Here is a 14,583-nt window from a genome sequence, read left to right as displayed (position 1 = left end):
AAGGAGGCAAACAAGGGCAAGGCACATGCACCATGCTGTGTTTATGGCGTCCTCCAACAGCTGGTTTAACCACTGATGGCCACTAGAGGATGTTTATTAAAATAATTCATATCGCGAATGGGTATAACTAAATTGAAGCCTGTTAACTTGAAGAGATTAACGTTTTTGTACAAAATAAATTACACACATTCATTCCCCAAACGTCAATTCTAAACCTACCTTGCTAACAAGTTGCTGAATACAAACTACAACTACCACAAGGACGTGAGTTTATTTGCTTGACACATTTGACATCGGTTGTAGTCCATATACAGCAACTTGCAAATTTAACCTAAAAGGAAATTATTTTGCGTATTTTTTTTTAAATAAACTTAGCTTATAAACTTTAACGAATAACATTTGATTTGATTGCTATTTCTATATCAACATGATTCAAACGTTGATTTTAGTTTAAAAAAAATGTAAAATTAATATTTAATTAATAATAAAATAACTGGTAGTTTCAGTCTTTCTGACATGTAAAACTTGGTATATGAAGACAAACTGAGAACTTTGTTTGGTGATGTTTTCAATGTTTACTGATATGCAAATAAAAATAGCAATGCAAACTTGTAGCAAAATACTAAGAAAGAAAGAAAGCTCAAACACAGTCACAGATTTGTAAACATTGTCAAATGGAAGTTAAATATGTGTGGACGACCAAGTGTATAAACAAACTCTGATGTTCAAACATGTCTATAAGCGATAATGTAGTGCAGGTGTAGATAAATATGTCTTATTTCTGTATAATTGACTGGAAGGTCATCAAATATATTCACCTTATCCTGCTACCATGTATTTATTTTACAATACCATTTCATTAGTTGATTGTGGGTATTTTGTACGGCAAACCAAGAGGGTAAATACAAACAAAGCTTTTATATTCTACACTCCCAAACAAACTTCATGTGCACCATGAAAACCACCCTGCACTCAAACTATATTAAGATTGTTTCTTAAAAGTGGATTTCGCCAAAGTGTTGGCACTCTTGTTTCTGCCTACAGGCCCAAATTCATCCAGCCCAGTGCCAGAAGCAAGACAGCGGCGACGCTGAGAGACTCTGGGCCCAGAGAGGCTTTACCTAAACATAATACAAAACAATAAGAAAGATCAGCAGGAATACCAGTGACATCTGTGGAACTGCATCTATGTATATGTGAAAGGTATTTCAGTTCTTGTAGTGAACACATACTTGAAATTATGGAGAACTTCATTATCATCAACATGATTAGGGTAGGAAAATGATGAATGATTAATAAAAGACAGTATTCACCTTGTACTCTGATCTGTGATATGGGTCCATCACCTCCCTCACAGCGGGCTCGCACCTCTATGATGTAATCGCCCGTCTCTGGCATGGGAAAGTCAATGTAGTGCCTGCCTGTGGTGTAAAGCTTCCCATAACGCTCTCCTTCCTTCCGGAACAAAATCTGAGAGGAGAAAAATCCAAATGGTTATACATATTTCCAAAACATCAATACACACACACACACACACACACACACACACACACCACACACACACACATATACCCAATTGAATAATGGTCCTTCAGTGTCTAAAATGATCAATTAAAATAAGGATATTAAAATTTAATTTAATAAAATTAAAAAAATTAAATAAAAATAGCATAAATAATAAAATTAAATATAGTGTAAAGATTAATTAAAATAAAGGGGGGGGTGTTAAAATTTTGTGTTTAGCCCTTGGTTAATTGTTTGTTAGCTTCCAATAAAAAAAAAATTAAAAAAGGATATACAAAAAAAAATCATAAATAAACTTTAAGATTAAGATTAACAAGACATTAATGAATGTGTCTCTCAAGTCTTAAAAAAAGTAAAATATAACTGAGTCACCTTGTATCCCTCCACATAGGACTCATTCCAGTAGTTATAGATGTGATCCCAATACAGATAGAGTCCAGAAGCTGACATATTTGTAGACTCTCAATAGGCGACTTGGGGCTGGAAAGATAATACACATATATTATCAGTATATTTAAGTTCCATGAGCTTCTTGTTTCAAATGTAAGATCTGTATAAGAGTGATGTAGAGAAGGGCAAATCTCTTACGTGGTCTCCTGGTGAACATTTCACAATGCTCGCTGGGTGGCCCGAGCCCAGCTCCGTTGAATGCTAAAGACGTACCTCTAGTTGAGGGTAGAGGGGAGTCAGGCCGCATGTTCTCCAGGCGTGTTTGGTTAACTGTTCTGTGCACAATAACTCGAGAGGCAGCAGCCTCATTATCATCGTACTTCCTCCAGTAACGAATCTGGACACCAAATGAAGAGACATGAGGATTCAAATTCATTTTATTCCCTACTATTCCACTGAGGACTCACCTGGTATCCGTCGACCCAGTTTTTCCACTGAGGACTCACCTGGTATCCGTCGACCCAGACTGCCAGACCAGAGCTTCTGTAGAGGTTGACCTGGCGTTGCGTTAGACGTCTAATGGAGAGCTTAATTAGAGGTGACCTGGCGGGCGTAGACGTCTAATGGAGCTTCAGTCGGTGCTGAGAGAGATTTTACATGTGTCAAAAGATGCTTTAACTCAGTTTAGAGCAGATAAAATAAAATAGTAATATAATGATTATGTTTTATTAATTAAATAAAAGTATTACACTAAGGTTCCAGTAATAAAATAAAATAAATTAAAATATAAATAAACGCATTAATAAAATAAAGGATGAATTAAAACCAAGACAATAAAATAAGGTTACAGTAATAAAACAAAATAAAATAAACAAACATTAATGAAATAAACACACATGGCATAAATAAAATAAAATAAAATAAAATAAAATAAAATAAAATAAAATAAAATAAAATAAAATAAAATAAAATAAAACACAATTATTGAAATAAACACACATTAATAAAATAAATTAAAATAAAATAAAATTATGAATTACAACAAGGGCAATAAAATAAGGTCCCAGTAATTAAATAAAATAAAATGATAAAATATAAATGAAAATAGGGGTATTAATATAAGGTTCCAGGAATGAAACAAAACTAAACTAAACTAAACAAAACAAAAAAAGGGATGAATTCAAACAATGGAAGTAAAACAGTAAAATAAGGCTGCAGTAATAAAATAAAATAATTATACATTAAAATAAAGGTAAAATAATGTTCCAGTAAGTTTTAAAATAGTTTTAAATTATGTTAAAGTAATCTAATATTTTCTCTATTTTTTAAATTAAAATTACAATCAATAAACAGAAACACATCTCACCAAGCCTTGGTGAGTAGACCGCCGATATAAGACTTGAGGGTCCTTCTCCTTTGTTATTGTAGGTGCTCACTTTGACCTGTATCTCAGTGTCTGGGGTCATGCTCTCTTTGTAGACATAGCGTCTAGTCTCAGGATCCTCCACAGTTGCCCATTTCCATTCATAATCCTCATGCTGCTTAAACGCCACGATGTAGCCAAATTTTTTACCAAAGAAGAACTGAGGCTTTACAGGCTGCAGTGGGATAAAGAACATGAGAGACATCAGAAATTTGCCACTGACCAATGATTCACAAACATAGCATATATACAGTGGCCAAAGAACACGTACAGTCCAGGTCACGATGAGCTCTCCGCTTATTCCAACTTGCCCAATGACTTCAGAAGGAGCCACTGTAGGCCCTGAGACAAGAGAAACACTGGGTGAGAATCTATATGTGCTTCACAGGACGTCACATTTAGTTTCATATACAAAACTGTGTTTTTTAGAAGCATTACAGAATGTTTTTAAATATATATATTAATTGAATATCTATTTTATTCATTTATTTTAAATAAAATTAAATATTAATTAAACACTTAAAGCTGTGCTTTATCTAAATAAACTCACTGGCGTCCCATGTCTTGATTTTGATCGATGGACGTTTAAATAAAATTAAATATTAATTAAACACTTAAAGCTGTGCTCCACCCTTCCTTTCCCCCCCTTCCTTTCCTCCCTTCCCCCCTTCCTCCTCCTTTTCCCCTTCTTACGGCCCCCCCCCCCTGTTTTCCTGCTCTTGCCCCCAAATTCCTTGATGGCATGCCACCCCCTCCCCCCGGAATTCATATTGCATCCAGGGGTAAAGGTCAACTATGGTGGCTGACTCTGTAGATCCGTCCAAAAACACAGGAGCTGGGAAAATAATATTTGTTCTCTTAAAATATTCTGATTATGAAGATTCTGAAGTTCTTCACAAGGTCTTATTCCCAAGTGTGACAGAAGTCGTCGAATCTAATTAAATTAATTATATTCTAAAATACAACAAACAATTCATACAAAAACATTAATTCTGTATTATTTTTCAGACCAGTTTCCCCCCAAAAATTAATAAATAAATAAAATAAAAATAAATAAAATAAAAATAGTTGGAAATATGTGTTTTGTCTCCCTCTAGTGGACTCACAGGTGGATGCGGTTTTCCAGTCTTCAGGATCCAGGGCATAAAAGTCTCGTGTTTGTACAACATGTTGGATAAGAGAACTACCGTGGTCTGATCCCAGACTCCATCGTAGTTTTACTGACGTGTCTCCAATCTCTTCCACACGGACTCCACCTGGAGGACCAGGCAAACCTGAAGCCAAAACAATACAAACATCACTGCATTGTTTTTAATACAGTTATGTTCAGGTTTTTGATTATATGCACACAACAGAGGTATAATGTTAATAAGCTAGGTCACACAGGGTTCGAATCACCAACCTTTGACAGAAACATCAGCTTCTGCGGTGGCGTTGTCCACTATAGTCTGAGCTGTGCAGGAATAGTGTCCTGCGTGCCTCACCTGAATGTTCTTGAATGATATTTATCAGCTGTTCTCGTTGTTCTGGTGACAATGAAGAAAATAATGTATATTGTTTGACTTGTCTTCCTGAGATTCCAGCACGCCTGAGATTCCTGTCTCTACTCACCATGAGCAGCTCGTAGTGTTCGAAGTCTGTGTAGAAGTTGATGACGTAGGAATCAACAGTCCAGATGAAGGTGATGTCCAGGCTGGGGTCAAATGATGCAGAGCACTGGAGAATCATGGTGTCTCCTACAACCACCTCAGTGTCTGATGGAGCCACAGTGATTTTGGTGGCCTCTGAGAAAATGAAACGGACACAAAGGCATATACCTCATATTAGAGTACCTCATTTTTACTGAGAAGTTACAAAAAATATTTATAAAAAATGAAAATGACCACAAAATCTATGATAAACATAAACACAAATTCATATCAATTTTAACCTGAAATTTGTTGATGTTGATAAAAAAAGTCAATTAAAATTACCCATATGCACTTTTCAGCCCATTTATAATTTTATTTACAAGATAATGTAAACTAATTTTAGTTTTAATTATTTCATCAATTATGGTCAAATAAAATTAAATAATTACATTTCAGTGGACATATTTCTATTAATTATTATACATTAATAAAATGAAATAAAAAGTTGGTATTGTCTAAACTGGTATAAATAAAATAAAATAAAATAAAATAAAATAAAATAAAATATATAAATAAAATAAAATAAAATAAAATAAAATAAAATAAAATAAAGGTAATATTGTCTGAACTGTCATTAATAATTTAAAACGAAATAAAATAAAAGTTGGTATTGTCTAAACCGGCATAAATAATTTTAAATAAAAGAATATAAGTTGGTATTGTAAAAAAATAAATAAAATAAAATAAAATAAAATAGGTATTGTCTAAACTGGTATAAATAAAATAAAATAAAATAGGTATTGCCTAAACTGGTATAAATTAAAAAAATAATAATAAAAAAATAAAATAAAATAAAATAAAATAAAATCATTATACAGTAGGTGACGAAATTTGAATTTTATCTGACCGGTGATAGTGAGGGTCCCTGTGCTGTTGGATTTGCCGCGGTCATTCTCTGCATAGCATGTGTACGAGCCCTCGTCACTTTTTGACACGTTCAGAATCTCCAGACTTCCATCATCCCAAATTAACATCCTTAAAATAAGGATAAAGAGAGAAGAGGATGAAGATAACTGTATAAGCTTCTGGCTCAGCCACAACATTATGATTGACCTGTAAGTAAATGCAAGGGTTTAAGATCGACTGGCTAACCTTGAAGAGTTGGTCAGCAGCTCTGAGCCTCGTTTCCAGATGAACTTGGGTTTAGGAGCAGCGCGGGGTTTGCACTCTATAACCACACGTCCGTTTTCAGCCCCGAGCAGAACCTTCTTCACTGGATTATAAATGAATGTTGGTGCACAGGCTGTGAAGAGACCATTGGAGACATTCAACCTTCAACAATAATTATGTATCTTTTTGAAGAACCTTCCAGTTCTTTTTTACTATGTAAGTAAAGACGTAATTAAAAGCTCACAGACAACACGAAGCTCTGCGCTGGCATAGATGGTCCCCCATTCATTCTCAGCAACACACTGATACATCCCCGAATCCTCAAACGTGAGACTGGAGAACTTCAGCTCCCCTTTGCCGTACTAAAAATGCAGCAGAACACACAATTACTTGATATAAAACAATCTGAGGTTCTCATATGGGTTTTCCTCAACAAATAAAACAGTATATTAACCGAATAGCCGTCCTTCAGCCAGCGGATCCATGGTAAAGGCTTCCCCACAGCAACACATCTGAGAGTGAGTTCACTACCAACATCTTTCTCCGTGTCATTGATGTGCTCTGCCCACTCTGGAGCACCTGAGGACACAATCACACACACACAATCGCTGCCTTTGAAGTCCAATACTGTCTAGTAGGTAACTCACTTTGTGCAAGACGTTTTATATAGTATGAACATGAACTACATCCGCCATGTTGTTACTGTCACTACTACTCTTTTAGTATACTGTTTTTTGCATACTATATAATGGGGAAGTATTTGATTTTGTACACAGCAATTTATATATATATATAAATATATATAAACAAATGAATAGTTTCATTCAGCAAGGATGCATTAAATTGATCAAAAGTGACAGTAAATATATACAGTATATAATGTAACAAAATAAATACTATTCTTGTGAACATTCCATTCTTTAAAGGATCCTAATAAAATGGATCACAGTTCCCACAAACATTTGAAGCTGTTTTGAACTTTGATAATGATAACAAGAAATGTTGATTGAGCACCAAATCAGCATATTAGAATCATTTCTGCTGGATCGTGGGACACTAAAAAAAAAAGTGGCGTAATTCTTGTACCATCACAAGAATACATTCAAATTTAGTTATTTTACATTGTAATAATTTCACAGTTTTACTGTTTTTACTGTATTTTTATCAAATAAATGCAGGCTAGGTGAGCACATAAGAGATTTCTTTCAAAAAATAAAACAAAAAATAAATCTTACCGATCACAAATTCTTATAATATAATATTAAATAAAAGCGTGCTGCTTTTAAGTTTGAAAATTATCAAAATTCATATTTTTTTTAGTATAGCATTTTATTTTTTATTTTACTACAAAATAATTATATTTTTATTTAATACTCCCTTTTTATTTTAAAACATAATAGTATTATCACACTTTATTTTTTTGTTTATTATTTAAAAAATAAATAAATAAATAAAAATAAAAGGGCAATAATATTATTACCATTAGTTATATTTAATGGGCCACACTACAGTATGTGCACTGTAGGGACCAAACCAAATCTCTAGGTGTTCTTATGAGAACCATGCAGGCTGAAAAACTTATTGAACCCCTGATAATAGAATATTATGTACTTTTTGTTATTAGTTATCATAAGCCGTATATAAACAGAACTAAACCTCTGTCCTTTTGTCTTACCTTCCACATAGAGCCACTGTCGATACCAGTCCATCCCTTTAACATTGAGCGTCTCACACTCGTAGCTCCCTTCATCCTCATACTGAACGTTAATCAGGTGCAGTAAAGCTCCATTCATGCTGACCTCATAGTTGGGCGGGAGATCAGCGTCTAACTTCCTCCAGCGGATGTGTGGGAGCGGACTGAAAGGTAAACATTGAATTCATATGGTTAAAAACAAACAAAAATGACTAATGGTCACTAACAAAAAAGTACTGTTGTATTACTATGTTTATTAGACATGTACCATGAAATACTTCAGTGTAGGCTGTTAAGACCATTGTAAATGAATACTGCATTCCTTCAGTGCCACTGTATATTATATATATGAAAGTACCATGGTCTCATAATGGTATGAGTACCATGCAGACTCACTTTCCAAGGGCAAAGCACTCCAGAGTGATGTTCTGATGCACCAAAGCATAAGTCTTGGGGAACTTCACACGGATATCAGCAGGATAGCGCTTCACCTCCTCTGTGTTAAGGGCAGAGATCATTAATTAACCTTTAAAAAGGCAATTATGAGGAAAAATCTCGGCATTGTGGGTAATGTGGCAGCACTCACTCTCTATTTGTGGAAGCAGAGGAATCGGCATGCTGAAAACACTCTTGCCAATGGTGGGGCTTGACACAAAGCAAGAATAATTCCCAACATCAGATGCCTCGACTTTAGCGATGTACATATTCCCAGTGGTCTGAGACACAAAACGCCTCTGGTCTGGGATGATGAAGTTGGGGAAGTCGTTGTAGATCCAGCGGAACAACACCTCACCTGAGAGACAAACAAAACAACTGACAGAAATGAGATTTCGGTTGCAAAAGATACCACCCCAATGACATGCATTGTACCTTTTTTTCCAGAGAGTATGGTATTTGTACAGTATATATTGTTAAAGTAATTTGGTAACACTTAACAATAAGGTTTAATTAGTTAACATTGGTTAAATGCATTGACTAACTTTATATAACAATGGAAAATACAAGTGTATTTATTAGTAGTATAGTATTTATTAATCTGTATTAACATTAGTTAATAAAAATACAATTGTGCATTGTTAGTTCAAGTTAGCTCAGGTTCATTACATAATATTAAAAGATACAACTTTTGTTTTAGTAAATGCTAAAATTAACATGAAGATTAATAAATGCGTTAGTTCATGTTAACTAATATAGATATGTAATTTTAACAAATGGAACCATATTTTAAAGTGTTGACACTAATTATATCTCAAATATTCTTTATTAAATATTGTGATATTATTATTATTAAATTATTAAATATGAATGCAATTTTTAAGAGTAACTCTAGGAACTGAACATTTTTATTTAGATTTACTCACTTTATTGAATATTACTTCAAAAAGTGATATTATTTGAAATTATTTACTTTTTTTATATTATTACTTATTACATTTTATTGTACATTTTAATTTTTATATCATGTAAATCTGTATCAAAAATCTTAATCGAAAGTGAATCTTTATTTCTAATTTTTTTTTCAGCATTGAGACAAAAGTGTTTTTTGTCTTTTTTTTTTTTTTTTCTTTTTATGATTTTTGCTCATGGTGGGTTTACATGTGTTTACTATGGCACCGCTAATCAAAGATTTTAAAACAAAAGTGATCACGTCTTACTTGGATAGCGAGAGGGAGGAGAACACAACAGTACCGCTCCCTGTCCTTCCTTAACATGCACCGGCTCTCTCTCATCTGTAGGGAACTGGTTGAGGTCTACAGCCAGAAAAAGAAAAAGAAAAAAAAAACTGAGGAAAGATTATGAGAAAACAAACATCTTTATAATCTTTACAAATATAAGAAATCCTACTGTATATGTAACATACATCCAAATTTGACGGTGGCCTCTTTGCTGATGACAGTGCCGTACACGTTCTTAGCCACACACACATATTTCCCAGCATGCTTGCCCTTGTCTGGGTTGGTGATGACCAGGTTTCCTCCCACCAGGCTAAAGTGCTCATCAGGCTGTTCCATCAGTTTAATTTCCCAGTTGTTTAACCACCATCTGTGAAGTATAGTGTTTTATTAATGACCTTCTGAGTGATTTTCTCAAAGATTCTTCTTGCAGGTGCAAACAATCTAGTAAACACCCTGCAATTCCCAGAGGTAATGACAAACAAAGTGCAGGATCAGAAGTGTAAAAATGTACTTGATAATGGCCGGAGGATTGGCCCGTGCCCTGCAGTTCATGGAGATTTTGTTCTCTGGTGAATCCTCCGCATACACTGTGTCCAAGGGTTCCTCCTCAAATATGGGCCCAAAGCCTGTGGCCTCCTCTGATGAACATGACATGAGATGAGCCAGCGTTATATTCAATATAAAAAAGCAACCCAACAATTCAATTGTGGTAAAATATACTGAGGTGAAGAACATCAATACGTCATTTTACGTATTTACTTGTAGGTAAAAGTTAAAAACTTACTGTCAAAAATTCTGGGTTCAAATATCCTGGGTTTAATTGCAGCTGAAAAGAAAAAAAAAATTCAGTCTGCCGTCAGAATGAGAGTGCAAACAGCTGATAAAAACATCACAATAATCCACAAGTAATCCAACTTCAGTGCATCAGTTAATGTCTTCTGAAGCAAAAAGCTGTGTTTGTAAGAAACAAATCCATCGTTACAGCATTTTAAATTGAAACTATTGTTTCTAGCCTACATACAAGTCCGTAATCAATGCTTCCTCCAGTGAAAAAGTCCATCTCCTGTTGTCTTCTCACATCAAAATCCACCGACATGTGTTTAGAATTGTTTAGGACTGTTTTCACTTGATCTGTGCTTATTTCTCTCCTGATTCAGACAAGACAACTTTTTCACTAGATAAACCAGTATTATAGATAGAGGGCTATGACTACTAGGATATTTTAGTCGGAAGCGACAATTTGAATTTAAAAAACGTCTTAATGATGGCTCTATTTATTACAAACATGAAGCTTTTCACTTCACAAGGTATTATTTGAACGTCGTGTTATAGATTATTGTGATGTTTTCATCAGCTGTTTGGACTCTCATTCTGATGGCACCCATTCACTGCAGAGGATCCATTGCTGAGCAAGTTATGTATAGCTAAATTTCTCCAAATCTGCTTCAATGAATAAACAACTTCATCTACATCTTGGATGGCCTGAGGGAGAGTAGTACAATGAAACAAATTTTTAACATAATTTTGTGTTTGTATGTGGGAGTATCCTAACCCAAACTCAAATTTTAGAGTTAAAAACATTGTCTACTATATTTAATATCATTTTTAATATCTAGACAAAATGAATTCAGCTAAAATTTTGGAATCATTTTGTACCTAAAATTTAGCTAAATAAACACACACACACACACACACACACACACACACACACACATTCAGTTCCTCACCGGCCAATAAGAAGAAGTAAGAGAGCACACACAGAAGCATGGCTGGGGTCACCATCTTGATATGACAGTTAAAAACCAAGCCTGAGAAAGACAAAAACAGAAAGAACTTGTGTGTGTGTTTGTGTGTGTGTGTGTGTGTGTGTGTGTGTGGGTGAAATGCTGTATAGCTGCAGTGTTGAAAGCTACTAAAAGCTGCATTGTCTCACTCTGATGTGCAGACCATAGCAGACTGTGTCTAAAACAGAAACATTTACAATTTATCGCATCCTACCCATGTTAAAAGTGAATCAACAATCCATACCTTCTCTCTCACTCACACACAGATGCACACATGTAGACATGCATGTTTACACCCACAAGTTCAGTCATGACTGCAGATGTAACACATAAAGGAAAGGTAAATCTGAATCTTAGCATAAACACATACACACATACACAGTTGTTATATACTACATGCAATCCTTGCACACATGCTGCATTTCTTATTTGTTGCCACTGCACTTTTATAGGCTACCTGCTTGCAGAGGGTTAGCAGGGACATTTTTATCTGCCACCTAAGATACATCCATTTATCATGCATCTATAGAACATGTTTGACCACCCATCTCTCTAAATAATTGTTTTAAAAAGTTATGCACATTGGGTCTACTTATTTTCACCAATCTCTTATAATCTCATTGCATCCTCTGATCTGCTGTTTGCTCTTGTCCTGCACACTCGGATTTAGGTCACTGCATGTCTACTGTAAGCCCATACTAAGGGAGTGGCAGTAAAAATCTGAAATGTCTTCAAACGCACTGAAATACAAGGATTTACATTTCAATTTAAGGGAGCAATAAAAATAGCTGGATTTAACTGTCCTTTTCCTCATTTGGTTTTTAAGTATTATAATTAGAGTTTGGTGTGACCATAACATATTAAGCGTATTTTGGTAATGACTGCGTCATTGGTGATAACTCTTTAGCGCCACCCTCCGACACAATACTGTCATTACAGTCTCTATCCTTTTTGTTGCCAGGAAACCGAGGACTAACTTCTGTCCCGTTTAAACTTCAGGCAAGTAAATATCATAGAATTAACTCGCATCACAGCTTCTTTCAGCATAACAATTAACGGTATGTTAAAAATAGCCTACCTTAAATCAAATTAAATTTGTATGAATTCACAGTTATTTAATTAATATTTTTTAACATAATACCTGTAATATGTATTCTAAATATTGTATGTATTTTGTTTGTTTATTTTATAATTTTTTTATTAATAAAGGGACAACATCAACTATGACCGGACCGGACTCATCCACCCTGTTCTTCTGCATTGCGGTATTCCCTAACTGCGCGAAACACCCTCATCCGGACTTTAGCATGCAAAATACACTCCTGAAGGTCACAGACAGATCATATTCTTACCCGAAAACCCCAAAGCTTTACATATCATCATATGAGCAGCAAACTTACCGGAAGAATGCGTTAAATCTTTCGTCAAACCCACAGACCTGGATCAGAAGCACCGCGTCGCCCCGCAGCGCAGCGCGGCTCCAGCCTGCTATTGGATGAGAGCGGAAGCTGCGCATGTCAGGATGCCAGAACACAGGGATGCTGTCTCAATCCATGTGCTGCTGCAGTGGATCTCAAACTCGTCAAGGTGATTTTAAGGCACTTATGAATTAGAATTCTATATATATATTATACTTAATTTATATGATATAGTATACTTATATAGTATATATTATGTACCATGCACGTTCTTCTTTGGTTATTTAAGGTAATAAGAGGCTTATCCACACACATCTGTTCACATCCACTGGATTAAATTCCTACACTGGCAGGGGGAGGGAAAGAAAATGATTTTTTTTTTTTTTTTGTTTTTTTTGTATGGAGAAAATGTGGCAAATTGTGGCACTCCAGATGTGGCTGCAGAATGTATATAATTCTATTTTCTATTTTCTATAGGCCTATTTATTTTATTATTCTTATTTTTTTCCAAGACTCTCCAAATAAGTGAATAGTCCAATCGGATAAAAAGGCCAAAATGACTTGGGTGAATGCTTAAGGTTTTATTCTAGCGATTATAACATTTAAGGGACCGTTGGGGTACATAGTTTAGATGTGTAGGTGGGGTTTGCAATTTTAAATAAATGAATATAATTATAAGAATGAAAATGAAACCAATGAACAATTTCAGTGTCTAAAAAGCTACTGTATATGCAAAATGTGTTGTACAAATTGAAAGGTAAATGATGGGTTCATTTTCATTTGTCACGGTGACAATGCATTTTCCTGATGGAAGGCCTTTCTCTGCCAATTTTTAAATAAATGAATTTATTATAAAACTGAAAATGAAAACCAGATTAAAGACGTTCATTATAAAAAAGGAAACTGTCAAGTTATCATTTGGAGGTAAATTTCCATTTTAAATAAAAAATATGAACATAAAAATACTTTTTGACTTTAAAAGTCACTTTGACAAAAAAAATAGTTTTAGCAACATAGAACACATAGAAATAATTTTATTTAATTTAAATGAATTGATTCTTTTGATTAAGATTACTGAGTAATAAGGAATAAAAATCACAAAACAGACATGCTGCTGTGGGTATGAAATCCGGAAACCACATTTTATTTTAATCCTTTTATATACAAAATATTTACATTTAATTTTTTTTGCGATTAAATTAGAGAGTAAACCATTTTCACAGACCATTTCATGCTTGATTATTCATGTAGGTTTAACATTACCAGAATATTATTTCACACACTACTTTTCATTCATCTTATCTCTCTCTCGGAGGCGCCGGCGCGCGGCCAGGGCCCGAGCGATCCGCGCACCGCGGGCCGCGCTGCGCTCCTCCTCCTCTCTTCTCCTTAGCCGCGCCCGCCGGGGGCCCGGAGGCCGCCGCGCTAGCTTTTTATCTTATTTTATTATTCTTATTTTTTTCCAAGACTCTCCAAATAAGTGAATAGTCCAATCGGATAAAAAGGCCAAAATGACTTGGGTGAATGCTTAAGGTTTTATTCTAGCGATTATAACATTTAAGGGACAGTGGGGTAAGATGTATAGAGGGCATTTTCTATCAATTTTAAATAAATGAATATAATTATAAGAATGAAAATGAAAACCAAATGAACAATTTCATTCTAAAAAGCTACTGTATATGCAAAATATGTGTTAAAATTGAAATTTAAATGATTTCATTTTCATTTTCACTGTGACAATGCATTTTCCTATGGAAGGCATTTTCTGCCAATTTTAAATAAATGAATTTAATTATAAAAATGAAAATGAAAACCAGATTAAGAATTTCATTATAAAAAAGGAAACTGTCAAGTTATCATTTGGAGGTAAATTT

The 14,583-nt window shown here is 34.5% G+C and overlaps 1 protein-coding gene across 1 annotated transcript; it reads right to left on the bottom strand.

Moving 5' to 3' along the window:
* Positions 1-566: 566 nt before the first annotated feature.
* On the bottom strand, positions 567-12,846 carry cntn1b (contactin 1b). The gene is given in 27 exon segments (XM_042721972.1): positions 567-1,121; positions 1,314-1,470; positions 1,897-1,959; positions 1,961-2,004; positions 2,113-2,311; positions 2,382-2,454; positions 2,489-2,555; positions 3,281-3,512; positions 3,609-3,679; positions 3,888-3,920; positions 4,077-4,172; positions 4,444-4,611; positions 4,740-4,863; positions 4,949-5,121; positions 5,876-6,003; positions 6,121-6,271; positions 6,383-6,500; positions 6,593-6,717; positions 7,814-7,995; positions 8,228-8,327; positions 8,418-8,624; positions 9,487-9,582; positions 9,693-9,874; positions 10,019-10,145; positions 10,292-10,333; positions 11,235-11,315; positions 12,692-12,846. Coding segments are annotated over 26 exon segments (3,096 nt in total). The 5' UTR covers positions 11,290-11,315; positions 12,692-12,846; the 3' UTR covers positions 567-1,038.
* Between the last annotated feature and the right edge of the window lie 1,737 nt (positions 12,847-14,583).

This window comes from Cyprinus carpio, chromosome B4 (genome assembly GCF_018340385.1).
Source record: "Cyprinus carpio isolate SPL01 chromosome B4, ASM1834038v1, whole genome shotgun sequence".
NCBI lineage: Eukaryota > Metazoa > Chordata > Actinopteri > Cypriniformes > Cyprinidae > Cyprinus > Cyprinus carpio.
Note: the sequence above shows the minus strand (reverse complement) of the source record. Positions and strands in the feature narration are given on the sequence as shown.